The 18,219-nt window shown below is 40.2% G+C and overlaps 1 protein-coding gene across 1 annotated transcript in view; it reads left to right on the top strand.

Moving 5' to 3' along the window:
- Positions 1–853: 853 nt before the first annotated feature.
- LOC137032466 (deoxynucleoside triphosphate triphosphohydrolase SAMHD1-like) overlaps positions 854–18,219 on the top strand; it is a 33,534-nt gene continuing 16,168 nt past the window's right edge. The window contains exons 1-12 of the mRNA XM_067404230.1: positions 854–951; positions 2,638–2,720; positions 3,142–3,302; positions 3,390–3,505; positions 4,180–4,236; positions 4,598–4,611; positions 6,702–6,845; positions 6,928–7,028; positions 7,127–7,235; positions 15,393–15,484; positions 15,638–15,723; positions 16,049–16,137. Of these exons, the coding sequence (XP_067260331.1) occupies positions 882–951; positions 2,638–2,720; positions 3,142–3,302; positions 3,390–3,505; positions 4,180–4,236; positions 4,598–4,611; positions 6,702–6,845; positions 6,928–7,028; positions 7,127–7,235; positions 15,393–15,484; positions 15,638–15,723; positions 16,049–16,137 (1,122 nt within the window). The 5' untranslated portion in view covers positions 854–881. The remainder of the gene's footprint in view (positions 952–2,637; positions 2,721–3,141; positions 3,303–3,389; positions 3,506–4,179; positions 4,237–4,597; positions 4,612–6,701; positions 6,846–6,927; positions 7,029–7,126; positions 7,236–15,392; positions 15,485–15,637; positions 15,724–16,048; positions 16,138–18,219) is intronic.

Genomic DNA, 18,219 nt, shown 5'->3' with positions numbered 1-18,219 from the left:
ATTATTTTCTTTCTTTCTTTCTTTCATTCTTTTTTTCTTTCTTTCTCTGTATTTCTTTCTTTATTTCTTTCTTTCTCTGTATTTCTTTCTCATTTTATTTGAATAAATGCATTTTTAGATCAAATATTAATCTGACAAACTGAAATCAAACTGAAAATAAGGTTGTGGGGGGTGGAAAATGCAGTATGGATTGTAATGTTGATTAACATAATTGTTCAAATGACAAAGAAATTAAATTATATATTCTGTAGCATTTGCCGACCACTTGAAATTGAATACTGTTTTCTTGCCTGTAAAAAAAGAAAAAAGTTGTCATATTGAAGCATAATCACGTTATTTTGCACATTAAAACCCTGAGCTTGTTAACATTTCTTTCTTTGAAACTTGCTGAGTGCTGTTTTTCCAAATGTTTTGATATTCCAGTCTATGCCATTAATATTTTTCATAACTCTAAGCACATCACAGTTCTCTGCAGCATTATATGTTGATGTTTTTTTGCGTTTGAGCCCTTTAAACGGACTCCCTCATCGGTGCCCTGACTGCTGAACTAGGGAGATTCCAACCAGCGAGAAATGTTCTGATCACAACATTATGAATTCACATTACGGTGTCAAAACCAGCTTTTCATTAAATGCAAAGGTGAGCCCTGTGCTTAATTGCATTATATTGTGTGTTAAAGATGGGCAGCCTTTACTCAAGTATCTAAAGCACATGATCAAATCTTTATGACACACCCTAACATTTTACTGACAAGAAGCTTCCTGATAGCTTGCTGTTGTGTAATGGGTTGAGTCTGTGAAACTATAAAATCTCCTCACAGTTCTTCATTATCATCATCCTCTTTTGCAAAGACAGATAAGTCAACAGGTCATTGAGAAAAGATGTTTGAAGATACAACAGATGTTGAGGACATCCATTGTGATATGAAAAGGCTTTACAAGAAACATGAAGGTAATGTTTTCACTTTATATATATATATATATATATATATATATATATATATATATATATATATATATATATATAATTACATTTAATGATTTACCGATTAAATTATAAATATTTATTGTAAGTTTTCAATTCACAATCTGTATAACTGAATCTGAAGACCAATAATGGACTAGTACATTTTTTGTGCCATTTTCCCCCAGTTAAAGGGATAGTTCACTCAAAAAATGAAAATTCTGTCATCATTTACCCTCAAGTTGTTCCAAATCTGTATAATTTCTTTGCTCTGGTGAACACAAAAGAAGAATGTTTGTAACCAAGCAGTTTTGAGTCACCATTGACTTCCATAGTAGTTGTAGTATTATTATTATTATTAATCTATTATTATCTACAATTATATATTATATTATATTATATTATATTATATTATATTATATTATATTATATTATATTATATTATATTATATTATATTATATTATATTATATTATATATTTGTTTATCCTATGGAGGTCAGTGCAGATCAGAAGCAGAACCAAATATCATGATTAAAAAAGCATGATATTAAATTTGTTAGATAGGAATGCCAAGATGCACATAGATTTTTAAAAATGCTGATAAAAATGTGTGCGCTCAATTGAGACAGATTTTTTATGCACATTTGCACTTAAACTATGATGGAAACACCTAACCCGAAGGCTGTGATTGGACAGCTGGACTAACCAAACATCACATCATCTCAAATGTGGGTTTGGTGGTTCTGAAATGCCCGGTTTGGTTTAATTCCCTCAAAAGCGTCTCACACGATTGTGTTCCCAAACACCAGCATCAGAATGCATGAGAACATGACAGTGTTTATTGTGTTTCATCTGATGCTCTGAGACAAACTCATTTATGATGGAGGAGCCACAGTAACCTTTCTCGGTCAAGATTTAAAAAAAAAAAATAAAAAATAAAAATATTACCTAGACATGCACTGATAGACAAATAATCAGTATCAACTGATAAAAGCAAATTTTCACACTATCAACTATCAGCAGATAGTTTAAAAAACATATACTCAGGGCTGATATATCCTGTCAATCAAAGGAGAGCAGGAAAATGCACTGAGCTCTGTGTAAATAAAATGTTAAGAAACCAGTTTGATGTTCAATATTAATGGTAATTATATAAATTAATAACATTCAGAAAGTTCAGAATTTAGTTAATGTGTGTTAATATTAATTGGAGTCATATGTTCATGTTTATAACTGATAGTTACTCCAAAACAAGTTAATGAAATGGATACAGTTTTTATTAGCATTTCTTTCACAATGTAATATTTTAAAATATAATGATTAATCATTAATTATAACGAAACTATCATTAATTTAAAGGAAATACCTTCTTTTAAATTAATGATAGTTTCATTATAATTAATGATTAATCATTATATTTTAAAATATTACATTTTAAAAAAGAAATGCTAATAACAACTTTATTTTATCCATTTCATTAACTTCAAGGCAAAACCCCCAAACTATCGGTAGTTACCGGTATTGGTGGATATCAGTCTGAATATTCGGTATCGGTGGAGAAGTTTAGTATCGGTGCATCTAATATTTGCTTATTATTAAGGCTACTGCTTTGTTAAGCCAACACTAAATATTTCAATGAAAGTATTTCTAACAGACAAACTGTCTCTCCACAGAAAAAAGAAAGACAAAAATCACTGAGGATTTCCAAAACGTCATACGGAAATACTCCCTAGACTTTTCAAAGGACACCATGAAGGCAAGTGATGCATCAAATAAAGAGAGAATAATGTTTCCTGTATATAGTAAATTTAGCCTATATAGCAAACAAGAGTTGTGTCATTACAATCATATGAACAGTGTTTAACTGCAGAGCTGCCTGTTGGAGTGATATTGATGTCATGGGCTGAATCAATCACTTGCCCTTTTGAAACGCTAACATATAATATGACCGAACCAATGCAAATAATGAAAAGTTGTGCACTGATATCAAAGTTAAAACTGATATATAAAAAACTGATAATACTGATATCAAAGTTTATCATTGATTTAAACAAATACAACCATAATAAATGTCACATCTATTTTATTAGTTACTCCAAGAAAATGTGTGTTTGCTCTTTTCTTAAGACCTTTTACTTTAGGTATTTATAAATAAATAAATATTTTCTACCCTGTAGATCTTCAATGACCCCATTCATGGTCAGATTGAGCTGCACCCCCTGCTGGTGAAGATGATTGACACTCCTCAGTTTCAGAGACTCCGTCACATCAAACAGCTGGGAACTAAATATCTGGTGTTCCCTGGAGCCACTCACACTTGCTTCGAACACTCCATTGGGTAACCTTTTTTAAAGTCTTTTCGAGGCTGGACCTTTGCATTGTTTTTCCTGGAAATAAAGGGATATTCTTTGTCTGTGTGTGTTAGTGTGGCGTATTTAGCTGGATGTCTTCTCAGAAGTCTTCATGATAATCAGCCAGAGCTCAACATTACCAAACAAGATTTCCTGTGTGTTCAGATCGCTGCTCTGTGCCATGACATGGGTGAGAAGCATTAACATTCATATAAATAAAAAAATAAATATATAAACATACATATAAACATAAAACAACTATAACACAGAGCAAGTTAATGCAAATGTGTGAAATACAATCAATAATTCAGCCACAAAGTAGTAAAAAAAAAAAATGAACAGCAAGATGATAATACAAAACAGACACACCCACTCAAACACACATTCACTTGCACACACACACACACACACACACACACACACACACTATTATACACACAAATGGACCTGTGTGGCTGTAACAATATATTAAAATTGTGCCAAAAGATTCAAATAGGTTGAAATCAGATCAGATGAGATCCAGATTTATTAAGTTGTGATAAAGCATGCCTGTTCTTTTTTGTTATATTTTTATTAAATTTTACTGTTATGTTATGTGTAACAAAATGTCCTCATCTGTGTTCAGGTTTGACTGTAGTGAAATTAATGCAAAAACTGACACTTCAAATCAACATTAATATATATATATATATATAAACTTTGACAAAACAGTCTTTGAGAATGTCTAAGTATAAATCCAAATCCACAATTTAATAAAAAAAAAAACAAGTATTTATGTCTCATAATCAACATATGAAAAAAAAAAAAAAATTAAAGGCAAAATTGAAAACCAATTTAAAACACTTTACCTTTTTGTCATTTCAGGTCATGGTCCATTCTCTCATTTATTTGATGGCATGTTCATCCCTGAAGTCCAACCTAGTGAGTATCTGAGGTCCACCCCCCCACCCCCAAAGCCAATGAATATTAAAATAAACGCCTTTACTGCTAAACCACATGCAAGGCAAATACGTCATGACTCTATAACTGAATGAAAATTGTGCTCAAATTACTTTTATATTTTACGTATAAAACATTAACATGATTAGAAATTCAAAACTGCATCACTTTATGTCATAACATAATGTATTATTTATTTAAAAATCACAATTATTTATTCAATAATTAAAATTAAGTTAATCATTGTAGTTTGTATGTGTGTGACTGAGACAGACAAGCCTGTACATTTGTACTTTATTAAACCTGCCTTACATAATATCTAAAATCTCTTTTCATTTCTCAGATTCCCCTTGGGAGGTAAGCATCATAACTCTCCTGTACAACTATAAATAAATGCTGATACACAAACTCTGTGAACTAGTATATACGATATTTACGTCAACATGCAGTCACACTCATTTCCTTTCTCATTATATAATTGGTCTTTTTTAATACTAGGTTTTAAATATATTTAAAATATGGTAACAGCAGACATTACTGTCATTGCATTTACAGTATGAGTGTAAATTGGAAATAGTAAATTGAACACGGTAAATGCAGTACTGCAAACTGCACTTCTACTACATGTAAATGAGCACATGTACTATGGTATTTCAGATTGTATCCAGGAAATGTTCTGTTGCATTCACACAAATTGTGTATATACTATTAGCACATCTGTGTGTTCACCCCCCAAATACAAACATGATTTCAAAACTTTCACGCCGTAAACATCCATCTTTAAAGCTGCTTCTAGAGTTCTGGACAAATAACAAATACATATGCATGCAGCTTTGATGCAGCTTTAAATGCCTTTTGGGTTATTTCATGACTTAATTGACAACATAACTACAACATTACCTGTTGGCAAGCTTAGATCAAGGGTGATCAAATGAGAATTGGATTCATTTCAGGGTAAAAGGTACTGATCCTTCATTAATGAATATCTACACAGAAACAAATGAGTAATGCATTAATAACACTCTAGTAACTACTATTAACTAACAGTAAACTCTGATGAATGAATTGGTTAGTAATAGTGCTCAGTTGAAGGTGGTAGTTCACTATTAACTAATCAGTAACTACTGTTTTTTTTTTTTTTCATTCCTCCCAGAGAACTACTAAGAACTACTATATACAGGTTCATAATTAATGTGAATGATGCATAATGTATAATTAATTCTAAAGTGAAGGTCATTAGTACTTCAGTCATTATTAGTAGGTAACCCACTATTAATGACTGAAGTATTACCAAATCCTTCAGAAGGAATCACTAATTATTTGGATCAGTATTTTAAAGTGAAAAGCATAATAACTCTCTAGTAACTACTGTAGTCATTGTAAACTTTTGAGGTTTGTGTAAAGTATTAACTCAAGAGTTACTACATAAATCAATAGGTACAACTTATTTGGATCAGTATTATAAAGTGAAGATCACAGTAACCCACTAGTACGTATTTAAATCAGAAGGAAAATTACAAAACTTTACAAAAACCTCAAAAGTTTACAGTGACTTCAGTAGTTACTAGAGAGTTATCATGTTTTTCACTTTAGAATACTGATCCAAATAATTAGTAATTCCTTCTGAAGGATTTGGTAATACTTCAGTCATTAATAGTGGGTTACCTACTAATAATGACTGAAGTACTAATGACCTTCACTTTAGAATTAATTATACATTATGCATCATTCACATTAATTACGAACCTGTATATAATAGTTCTTAGTAGTTCTCTAGGAGGTATGAGAAAAACAGTAGTTACTGATTAGCTAGTGAACCACCTTTAACTGAGCACTATTACTTACTAATTCATTAATCAGAGTTTATTGTTAGTTGATAGTAGTTTCTATAGTGTTAATAATGCGTTACTCATTTGTTCCTGTGTAGTTATTCATTAATGAAGGATCAGTATCATTCAAACATCTGCATTTCAGATATTTCAGTATTGATATGTATAGAAAAATCTATAATTTTGACAACATTGCTTTTAGTTTATTATTTCAGATGCCTTTTCAAAAGACTACAATTGAAAAATGCATATTTAGGCTATAAAATTCAACTCACCAAAGTATACGAGTATGTGTGACTGCGTTACACGCCTCTGCTGAAATACACCTGCATTTAGCGGGTGTCAATCTCAAGCCCTGGATGTGTAACATTATGTTATAATTTGTGCATTCTGTCTTAATTTAATAAACATGCTGCTGTCTGTCATTAAGGTTAAACAATGCTCTTGACTGAACAACTATTGTGTCTTTTTTATTAATTTGTAATGAATATAAAAAGATGCATTGGTTATTTGAGCTAGTTGCTTGTAGATGACAACTGAATGAAAAATCAAAGGTTATGTAGTTCATGTGTACAGTTTAATTGTACTTTGATGTGCATTTATGTTCATCTTCTGCAGCACGAGAAAGCCTCTGTTGACATGTTTCACTGCATGATCAAAAAGAATGGACTGAGAAAAGAGATGGAAAAATATGGACTTAATCTATATGAAGACATCATATTTATTAAGGAATTAATTCTGAAAGGACAAAAAGATGCTAAGGTAAAAACATGTTTAATGTATTGTTTTAGTCAGTGTTTATCAGGATACAGTATTTGGGTTCAAAATATTTTCCATTCCGCAGTGGTCAATGAAGGGCAGGACTGAAGACAAGTCTTTCCTGTATGAGATTGTGGCAAATAAACTGAACGGCATTGACGTGGATAAATGGGACTATCTGGCTCGGTAAGCATGAATTTAAAATGATGTTTAAACAGTTTTAACAGGTATTAAGCAGTTAAAGACAAAGTATAAATGTGGCCCACCTCTTATTTTACATGCAGCGACTGTCATTATCTTGGCATTCCTAATGGTTTTGACCATGAGCGTCTGCTGAAATCTGCACGAGTGTGTGATGTGAAAAAGAGGAAACACATCTGCTTCAGGGACAAGGTACCTGTTAATTCATCTTTACATTTACCCCTTTTCCACCAAGGCAGTTTGAGTGCTGGTACAGAGCCAGAGCCTAGTTTTAAATCAGTTCTTTGTCTTTCACCCAAAGCACCAACTCTGAACCAGGAAATGTGGTTCATAAGTAACACCAAAACTGTAACATCTGTATCTCATGTAAAATGTGCTAATGAACTCATGTAACATATCAGTCTATAAAGAGAAACAAGAACTGTCCAAGATAAACATTAATTTAATGTGAATCAAGGGAGACCAATTTACTTTGAGCGTAGCTAAATGATCCTAACTAAATTGGCATGCGAGATTTGCATCTGCTGCCCGGCCTCACAGCACGGGTATATAATGAGCAGCAGGTGCTATCATGATTGACTACAGGAAGCAAATGCAAGTGACGTCGTTTATTCAACAACAAGCAGTAACATAAACACAGTCAATGAAAACGGGCAGGCTTCAGGTGGCGCAGGGACTGAGATGGTCGGCTGGTGACGTGACGTGGTGACTGAAGAGTGGCGGTGAGATGATTCCAGGTTCCAGACAGTAGACAAGGCACGAAGACAGTAATCCACAGATAGACGACGAACAACTGGGACTCCGGTCAGGAACAGACAAGACAACCACGAACAGGACACCAAACAACGATCTGACAAGGAGAGATGAACGAGGTGAGTATAAAAAGACTGAGGTGATGAGCAGCAGGTGGGGAGAATAATGAGTGGCAGCTGGGTCCACTGATCACCCACGTGGCCTGGGCACACCCACAAACACACTCGCACACAAACACAAACACACCCACTGCTGTCATAACACAGAGCACGCGACAAGAAGGAAACAATGCATCTGCGAACCGTGACAGTACCCCTCCTCCTAGGAATGCCTCCTGGCATTCCCCGACTCCCTTACCTGTCGATTGTAATCCTCGATAAGGGTGTGATCCAGAATGTCCCTGGCAGGAACCCAACTCCTCTCCTCCGGGCCGTAACCTTCCCAGTCCACCAAGTACTGAAATCCGCGTCCCCTCCGCCTAGAGTCCAGAATACGAGTTACCGAATAAGCTGGCTCCCCATCTACGAGACGCGGCGGTGGGGGAACCGGGGCTGGCGGGTTAATCTCAGAATGAAAAACAGGTTTAATTTTGGAGACATGGAAGACGGAATGAATCCTCCTGTACACTGGAGGAAGTTTAAGGCGGACTGCCACCGGACTAATGATCTTGGTGACAGTGAACGGGCCAATAAATTTAGGAGCAAGCTTCTTAGAAACGGAACGGAGAGGAATGTCCTTGGTAGAAAGCCACACTTTTTGACCGACGACGTAAACCGGAGGCCTTGACCGGTGGCGATCGGCCTTGGCCTTGGTGCGTTCCCTCAATTGGAGGAGAGTCTCTCGGGCTCTCGTCCAAGTTCGGTGGCACCTCTGGACAAAGGCGTGGGCAGAGGGGACCGCGACCTCGGATTCCAGACTGGGAAAAATAGGTGGCTGGTAACCTACACTGCATTCAAACGGAGATAGGCCCATGGACGACACTGGTAAAGTATTGTGTGCGTACTCCACCATTGAGAGTTGCTGACTCCAAGAGGAAGGATTCTTGGAGACCATACATCGCAACGTTCGCTCCAAATCCTGATTGGCTCTCTCAGTCTGACCATTGCTCTGGGGGTGAAACCCAGAAGACAGACTAACAGTCGCCCCCAGCAATTTACAGAATTCCTGCCAAAATTTGGAAACGAATTGGGGACCCCTGTCAGAGACCACGTCTACCGGGAGGCCATGAATCCGAAAGACGTGATCAATGACCGTAACCGCTGTCTCCTTGGCTGAGGGTAATTTGGACAAGGGAATAAAATGAGCCGCCTTCGAGAACCGGTCCACTACGGTTAAAACAACCGTGTTCCCTTGGGAGGGTGGGAGGGCGGTCACAAAATCTAGCGAGATATGGGACCAGGGTCTCGAAGGGACTGACAGCGGTTGAAGTAACCCATCTGGGGCACGATTGGAAGTCTTACCAACGGCGCAGACTGAGCAAGCCAAGACAAAATCGCGAACGTCACGAGCCATGAGAGGCCACCAGAATCGTTGCTTAACCAAAAACTTAGTTCGACTGACTCCTGGATGACATGCCACGTTGGAACAATGACCCCACTGAATGATCATGGACCGTAATCCCTCCGGCACAAATAATCGGTTAGGTGGACACTCGGGCGGAGGCGTTACCCCTTCTAGAGCCGACTTGACTCTCGATTCGACCTCCCATGTGAGTGTGGAGATAACTAATCTCTCGGGAAAAATGCACTCGGGAGTAGACGGGCGTTCGGAACAGTCAAAAATACGAGACAAAGAGTCGGGTTTGATGTTCCTGGAACCCGGGCGGTACGAGAGAGTAAAATCAAAACGTCCGAAAAAAAGTGCCCACCGAGCCTGCCTGGAGTTCAATCTTTTGGCAGTTCTGATGTATTCTAGGTTCTTATGATCGGTCCAGACGATAAAGGGTACCCCAGAGCCCTCTAACCAGTGGCGCCATTCTTCCAATGCTAACTTGACTGCCAGCAACTCCCGATTACCAATGTCGTAGTTACTTTCGGCGGGAGATAAGCGATGTGAAAAAAACGCGCACGGATGCATCTTATCGTCTGCGGAAGAACGCTGGGACAACAATGCACCTACCCCCACCTCTGATGCGTCGACCTCCACCACAAACTGCCGTGATGGATCAGGGGCAACGAGAATAGGGGCTGAAACAAAGCGAGCCTTCAGTTTGGCAAACGCAGCTTCCGCTGCGTCTGACCACCTGAACGTAGTCTTGGGGGAGGTCAAGGCGATCAGAGGTGAGGCTAGTTGGCTGAAGTTGCGAATGAAACGCCGGTAAAAATTGGCGAACCCCAGAAACCTCTGTAGGGCCTTACGGGAATCTGGATTTGGCCAATCTACCACAGCCTTAACCTTCTCAGGGTCCATGCGTACTCCCTCAGTCGACACGATGTATCCTAGGAAAGGAACAGACTGTGCATGAAAAACGCATTTCTCCGCCTTGACAAAAAGTCCATTCACTAGCAACCTCTGAAGCACTCGTCGAACGTGCTGTACGTGTTCCTGGAGAGATGAGGAAAAAATCAATATGTCGTCCAGGTAGACATATAAGAACTGATCGACCATATCTCTCAGCACGTCATTGACGAGTGCCTGGAAGACCGCTGGGGAGTTGGAAAGCCCGAACGGCATGACCAAATATTCAAAGTGCCCCCTAGGGGTGTTAAAGGCGGTCTTCCATTCATCACCCTCCCTGATGCGGACCAAATGATAAGCATTTCTTAAATCCAATTTCGTGAAGACGGATGCTCCCTGCAACCTCTCGAAGGCTGAAGACATTAACGGCAAAGGATAGGTATTCTTTACCGTAATGTTGTTCAACCCCCGGTAATCAATACAAGGTCACAGGGAACCATCCTTCTTCCCCACAAAAAAGAACCCCGCCCCCGCTGGAGAAGAGGAATGGCGAATGAACCCGGCTGCTAGTGAATCAGAAATATATTTCTCCATAGCCTCTCTTTCGGGAACCGAAAGTGAATATAACTTGCCTTTAGGCGGAGACTTCCCTGGTACTAGATCTATGGCACAGTCGTAGGGACGATGCGGAGGAAGAGAAGCAGCCCTGGACTTACTGAACACCTCCTTCAGGTCCTGGTACTCAACGGGCACGGTAGACAGATCCACTGCTTCCTCCTGTAAGACAGAACCAGAAACAGACGAACAAGCAGAGACAAGACAAGACTTATGACACTCCTCACTCCAGGCCACGATGCAGTTCTGGACCCAGTCTACCCGGGGGTTGTGTCTGGTGAACCAAGGATGACCAAGGACGACGGGGGTGTGAGGGGAATCAAAAATAAAAAAACTTAATCCGTTCAGAATGGTTGCCAGCGGTGATCAGGGTGATATCTTCAGTAATGTGAGAAATGGTGGGAAGACTCTGTCCATAGAGTGCGTGAACAGCGATTCTGTCTGAAAGGGATGTGGAACTTGGTGGCGAAAGATTGGTCCATGAAGTTACCTTCTGCCCCGGAATCCAGAAGTGCGTTGCAGTTGTGAAGGTGATGTGACCATCCCAATCTCACCGGGAGGAGGGTGGATGTGGTTGAGGACTTTCCAGCGGAGATCCCACCCGACAGTAGCCTCAAACTTACTGCCGGGCTTGCCCCTTTTAACGGGCAGTTGCAAACGAAATGTCCCACCTTGCCACAATATAAACAAAGTCCTTGGGACCTCCGCCTCTCCCGCTCCTCCCGGGAAAGCCAAGCTCGACCTACCTGCATGGGCTCATGATCTTGAATGGGACTGATCGTGTCCTCGCCGCTGGACCTCCGGACTTCCTCACTCCTGTGGGCTGGACTTCTCCGCTCGGCCCTGGTCAGCCGAGCATCCACCCGGAGCGCCAGGTCAACGAGACCATTAAACGTGGTGGGGAGGTCCAGCGCGTAGATCTCCCTTTGAACACGATCAGCCAACCCATGCAGGAACATGTCCCACTGCGCCTCCTCGTTCCAGTGACACTCTGCCGCCAAAGTACGAAATTCGATGGAATAATCAGACACCGACTTCTCTCCTTGGCGTAGTTCCGCCAACTGTCTGGCGGCTTCTCTCCCCGCGACTGATCGGTCGAACACTCTCTTCATTTCTGCGGAGAGTGACTGGAACGAGGTACAGCAGGGGTCTTGGTTCTCCCACACCGCCGTTCCCCAGAGCGATGCCTTCCCCGTCAGAAGCGTCAGTACGAAAGCCACTCTGCTTAGTTCGGTGCTGAAAGTGCGGGGCTGCAGAGCAAAGTGCATGGTACAATGTGTCAGAAAAGCTCTACAAAATCCTGGTTCACCTGAATAAGCTTCGGGTACTGGAAGACGAGGCTCCGAAGCGGCGACGCTCGCTGGTGTGGGTGGGGAAACGGCCGGTGTGGGCGGCGCAGCGGGAACACGAAGAAGCTGGACTTGCTGGGTGAGCTCGGATACCTGCGCCACGAGAGCCTGCACGGCTCTTCCCGTCTCGTTAAGATTTCTCTCCTGTGACTCCATTCGACGAATGCTGCTGTTGACGAAATCCTCCAGTGAAGACTGCTGAGTGCTTGCTGCTTCCGCTCCTTGGTCAGATCGTTCTGTCATGATTGACTACAGGAAGCAAATGCAAGTGACGTCGTTTATTCAACAACAAGCAGTAACATAAACACAGTCAATGAAAACGGGCAGGCTTCAGGTGGCGCAGGGACTGAGATGGTCGGCTGGTGACGTGACGTGGTGACAGAAGAGTGGCGGTGAGATGATTCCAGGTTCCAGACAGTAGACAAGGCACGAAGACAGTAATCCACAGATACTGGCAACTGGGACTCCGGTCAGGAACAGACAAGACAACCACGAACAGGACACCAAACAACGATCTGACAAGGAGAGATGAACGAGGTGAGTATAAAAAGACTGAGGTGATGAGCAGCAGGTGGGGAGAATAATGAGTGGCAGCTGGGTCCACTGATCAGCCACGTGGCCTGGGCACACCCACAAACACACTCGCACACAAACACAAACACACCCACTGCTGTCATAACACAGAGCACGCGACAAGAAGGAAACAATGCATCTGCGAACCGTGACAGGTGCATCGCATCTCCAGGTTTTCGCAGAGAAGCCGATCCGATGACCCGGCCGCTCAGCGGTGGTACAGCAACTGTGGCGACAGGATGTGACGTGTCCTTTCCCTCCTTCAGGGAAAGAGGGTTACATACGTAACCAAGATGTTCCCTTTCAGTTGGTCATGTTCAAGGCCACGTCTTGTGCCTGGTACTGGAGACAGTACCAGGCAAGTTTTGTGTTCAGTCCATGTACAGTCACAGAGCACGGATGAGACAAAGCTAGGGCTGGGTCTGCCTTCTCTGGGGGCAGCGCTTACAGGCTCACCACCTGGTCCCCTACCCTGTTAATGGAGGCAACCAGGTGTACAGTTTTCATAGAAAGAATCTTTAGCTCTATTGAGGGTATGGAGGGAGGTTGAGGAGGATTTAACCTTCTTGCCCCCTAAGGAACCTGACAACCAGGTCATGCTTCATGACTGACATACCTTATATTGGGTTGTGATATGCAGGGGGAAGGGCAGCCATCTCCGGGTCGCCCATCTCAGGGGTGATGTTTCACCGACTATTTAAACAGCAGCTACGACGGGTTGTGTCATCTTCCTGCAGCGGACAAGGTACAGCAGGCTGTGCCACAGTTTTTTTTTTCCCACAGGGTGCCAGTGCTCTTGGCAACAAGCAGACTGAGGGGCAGCCCAAAAGGAACGCTGTTGGCGCAAGCTCTTGATTGCCTCAGTCTGCTACTGACTGCGTAGAATTGCTGGGCAACTTGTGAGATGGGGGCATTGAGAAAGCATACTTTGACGACCTCTCGCACCTCTGCAAGGTAAAGGCAGGGGCGCTTCTGGACCACCAAGAAGAACATCGTCTGGCCTCTCTGTGATACAGTGATTGACATCTGATCCTCAGCTGGAGCCCAGAATAAAGTGCTAGGTTCCTCATGAGAATGACCAGCAATCCCATCCGGAAGCTGCACAGCTTGCAATGCTATAGAGGGAAACAAATGAGTAATGCATTATTACTCATTTGTTTCCCTCTATAGCATGGAGATTGTTTCCTCATGGAGAATGGTTCCTAAGGGGGAAGATTGGAGATTGGTTCCTCAGGGGGAAGCCCTCACCATAATCCTAGGGTCACCTAAGCTATTTCACCAAAATAGCCCTCTCCTGGTGGCCAGGAGGGAAACTAAATAGGAGAATAGATGAAGGGACTCCACCTCATTCGAGACACTTGAGTCTCAACCGTGCACATAGGCTGCGTTCCAGTTCATTTTTTAAATGCCCTTCCCTCGCTAACTTCCCTCGGTCTCGTTGACTCGGATGTACGTCATTGCTTACGTTGCACGAGTGCCCACTTCTGGCGGAACCTTTGCAATGGGCTGAATTGGAACGTCCTAAGCCCTTGATCACTTGGAATCCGCAATTTTCCCCCCTTGCAAATTTGTTTAATACAGCATTCTATATGTATATATGTGTGTTTTAAATGTTTAAAAAATAATTAATATATCATATAATTGTTTGTGGTAGGGTAAATTAAACGTGATATGCGGTGACGTCATAATCGTGTTGCATTGTGGGTTATGGATCTGCCTGAAGTGTACACGTGAAGTAAAAAAATCGAGGTTAAAATCGAGGGAGCGAGGGTCTGTCCATGTAAACTTCCCTCGTCCACTTCACGAAGTGGAACGCACTTCAAAATGGCGGCAGGGATTCCCCCGAGGGGAAGTGTGTAGGGAAGATCGCGAGTGCGTGTCTAAAACTGGAGTGGAATGCAGCCCTAGAGTGCAGAGTGAGCACTCTCAAACAGCGCACCGTTACCAGCTGTGAGAGCAGCCTTTTAGCGCTCACAGAAGGCACAAACAAACATCAACGAGAGATCTGACAACTGCTGCAGTGCCGAAATACCATCACCAAACAGAAAGAAAGCTTCTTCCCTAAAGAACTGGCCCTGTTAGATAACACTTACTTGTAGATTAGAGCAGGAACAAATGAACCGTTCAGCTACGAAGCCAAAAAGCTGGAGATGCAACGCACATGCTGCTCATTATATACCCATGCTGGGGGATGGTGCATCTGATGCAAATCTCGCATGCCAATGTCCATTGACTCATTTAGTTACACTTTTTGTATATTGGTATCTCTTGTGAGATCCCAATTTGTCGGTCATGACGTGACTTCGAACGTGACTGACTGAAAGGGAAAAGTCCTTTCAAATAGACAATCCAGATCAGTACAAGATTTGGTACACTGAAAATATGAACTGGCAATGCATATAAAGAATGCCTGATTTTTATTTATTTATTTTTATTTATTTTTTTTAACCAAATTGACTAGGCTATTTATACACCATTGAAGACAATGTACTGCATTTTAAAACACTCATTTTAATTAACAATCATTAACTTTACCTCTTGTATAAAAATATTGTCTTGAATGCAAATAAATTTGCTCTGTTGTAGGCATTTTTACAATCTTTCATTATGAAATATACACGGTTTCTGTTTTCTAGTCTGTTACTCTTTGTTTCTATCTCAGGTGGCAGAAAATGTTTATGACATGTTTCACACTCGATACACTCTCCATCGTCAGGCCCTTCAGCACAAGATTGGCTACATCATCGATGTCAAGTAAATGTTTTTTTGTTTGTTTTTTTTTGTTTTTTTTTTGTGAAAAATACATATTTATTTGGGTTATTTATTTATTTTTTTTCTTACATCCTAATATATCCCCAGATTTTACTCTTGCTCACGTGTGAATGCTTGTTTCTTTCGGTACATTAGGATCAAGGATGCGCTTGTACTAGCTGATGGCCCACTGAAGATCTCAAATGCCATAGATGACATGCTGGAGTACACAGAACTCACAGGTCAGATAAGACATCGATAGACATTGAGAAGAATGTTTCTTTTCTAAAAGTAACAATGAAAGAAAGCCTACACATTTGGTTAATACATGTAATCTATTTGTCATTTAGGACCACTTATGTCACACATGTAATTGATCATTCTGAAGCTGTTGTCAACCATGTAGTAGAAAAACAGCTGAATGGAGGATTTAAATAACTTTGATAAGAGTCTGAATTGTTTTTATTGACATTATGGATCAGAGTTGTCAGCTGACTCACATTACGCACATGCGTTTATTCTATACCTATATTCTACTGACCCTTTTCTTTACCTCTTCTCTTTTAGATCACATCTTTGATCAGATCTTGAACAAGCCAAACACACGTCTGAAAAAGTGTGTTGGAGAGGCCAGATTGGATGCAGATAAATTAGAGGTACCTTGATTCTGTTTAAAAGGTCCAACCCAGCTAATAGAATTTTGTTATAAGAATGTTCTCTAAATATTAAGTGTTGGTTCTGGGAACATTAAAAACATCCAGTTTTCTTGATGTTACAGGAATGTTTTTATAAGGTATAATGTTCCTCAAACGTTCTTTCAACTTAATTTTGATCTAAAATTCAACATTGTAGGAACGTTGATTTGTAACATTCCAAGAACATGAAAATGTTCAGTTTTCTTAATGTTAGTAGAATGTTATTTAAAGGTTAGTGTGATGTTCCTGAAACATTCTTTCAATCATTCAAACACCTGCTGTGAACAAACACTGAAAGAAAGAGAAATAAGAAAACAAACTACAACTTTCTTCAGCCACAGCCTTAGATGAACTGAAGATAAAAGACATTAAATCTCTGAAGATCTGATTCAACAACTCCACAAACAGCATTACCAGCTTCACTTATTACTAACCAGACTGACTTTATTTCTGTCACACATCTACAGAAGCTCTTATTGAGAATTACCAGAGGTTTAGATGTTTCGTTTGAGGTCACCATAATTGAGATCAGTGTTTGATTTAGTTGAGCTCTTGAGCCCTGACTGTTATAGAGTTGATTCTTTATCAGCAATTGCAGATGTTTTCAGAAAACATTTCTGCAATGATAAAGCAGATCAACATGTCTGTTTTAATAACAGACAAACGACTGTGTTAAAGTGGTTTAATCAACTGCTTTATTGTAGTTGTCTTTACTTTGGGTATTGAGGTGTTATGCGAAGAGGAAATTCGCTCAAATATGATTGATTAAACAATTCTTTAACACTGAACTGATTTATGTTGGATTGTCCAAAATTTAGAAGTTATAATCGACACACTTAGACATCAGCACTCATACAAACCTCAACAATGGTGACAATAATAATAATAAAAAATTAGCTACATAATTTATTCATGTCACAATGCATGCTGGGAACCATGAATGTGTTTTGTATGCTGGCATGAATCATGTCACCATTGTTGTGTTTCATATGCTGAATGTTGATGTCTGTAAGTGTATAAATGACACAAGACAGTGTTTTAAACAAAAAGTTAACAATGACAGGGTTACAAATGATATTTTTCACATTGGTTGAGTTTGATATATCATTTCAATTCCTTAATTTAACTAGTGATGGGACGGTTGATACCGGGGCTCCGATGCTCCGACGCAGTTTTCAAAGCACTATTGTATCACACACTGTACCGATGCTTGTATCGAAATGAAAATACCACGTGATTGATGACATTTGAAGCTTCGAACGTCATGCAGTATCGGAAAATCGAGACAGCTGGTTTGAAAAAATTGGCGCTTCGCCTGATGCATGAAGGAAAATGCATTTAATCATGTTTTATTGCTGGGGTCTCAGAGACTCTGAGCAGAACATAAAGGTTAAACAGCTCACCCAAAATATTTTTTTAACTACTCTTATGATCACATCACTGTATATTTTATATTATTGATCAATATGTGAATCCATTGACCAGGTTACACATGACATGAGTTGTGGACTCATTGTCACAAATTAATTTAGATGAGATTACATCAGATTAGATAAAAACAGATTCAAGACAAGAGTGATTCGTATGTCACGGTCATCCGAAGCTTTGCTCACATGCTTTTTCAAACCGTAGATCTGCTCCGCAATGATTTAGATATGGTGAAGAAAACAAGTCTGACCACCAGATGTCACTAATGCGCACTGTGTTAAAATCTTCGAGTAATGAACCATTTTTCGGCACAATTTGATGAAAGCCTCAAACGCTTCAGAAAGCCTCGGTTTCCCATCACTAAATTTAACAATTACAGAACTAAGCACTTGTTTAAACCACTTCAGTGCAGTCATTTGTTTGTTATTAAAACAGCCATATTGAATATCTTTATCAGTGCAGAAATGTTTACTGAAAACACCTGCGATTGCTGATAAAGAAGCAACTTTACAATAGTCAGGGCTCAAGAGCTCAACTAGAGCAAACACTGATCTCCATTATGGTGACCTCAAATGAAACATCTAAACTTCTGTTAATTCTCAATAAGAGCTTCTG

Source organism: Chanodichthys erythropterus, chromosome 12 (assembly GCF_024489055.1).
Source record: "Chanodichthys erythropterus isolate Z2021 chromosome 12, ASM2448905v1, whole genome shotgun sequence".
NCBI classification, from domain to species: Eukaryota; Metazoa; Chordata; class Actinopteri; order Cypriniformes; family Xenocyprididae; genus Chanodichthys; species Chanodichthys erythropterus.
The sequence above is the reverse complement of the archived record's forward strand: the minus strand, read 5'-3'. Positions and strand labels throughout refer to the sequence as shown.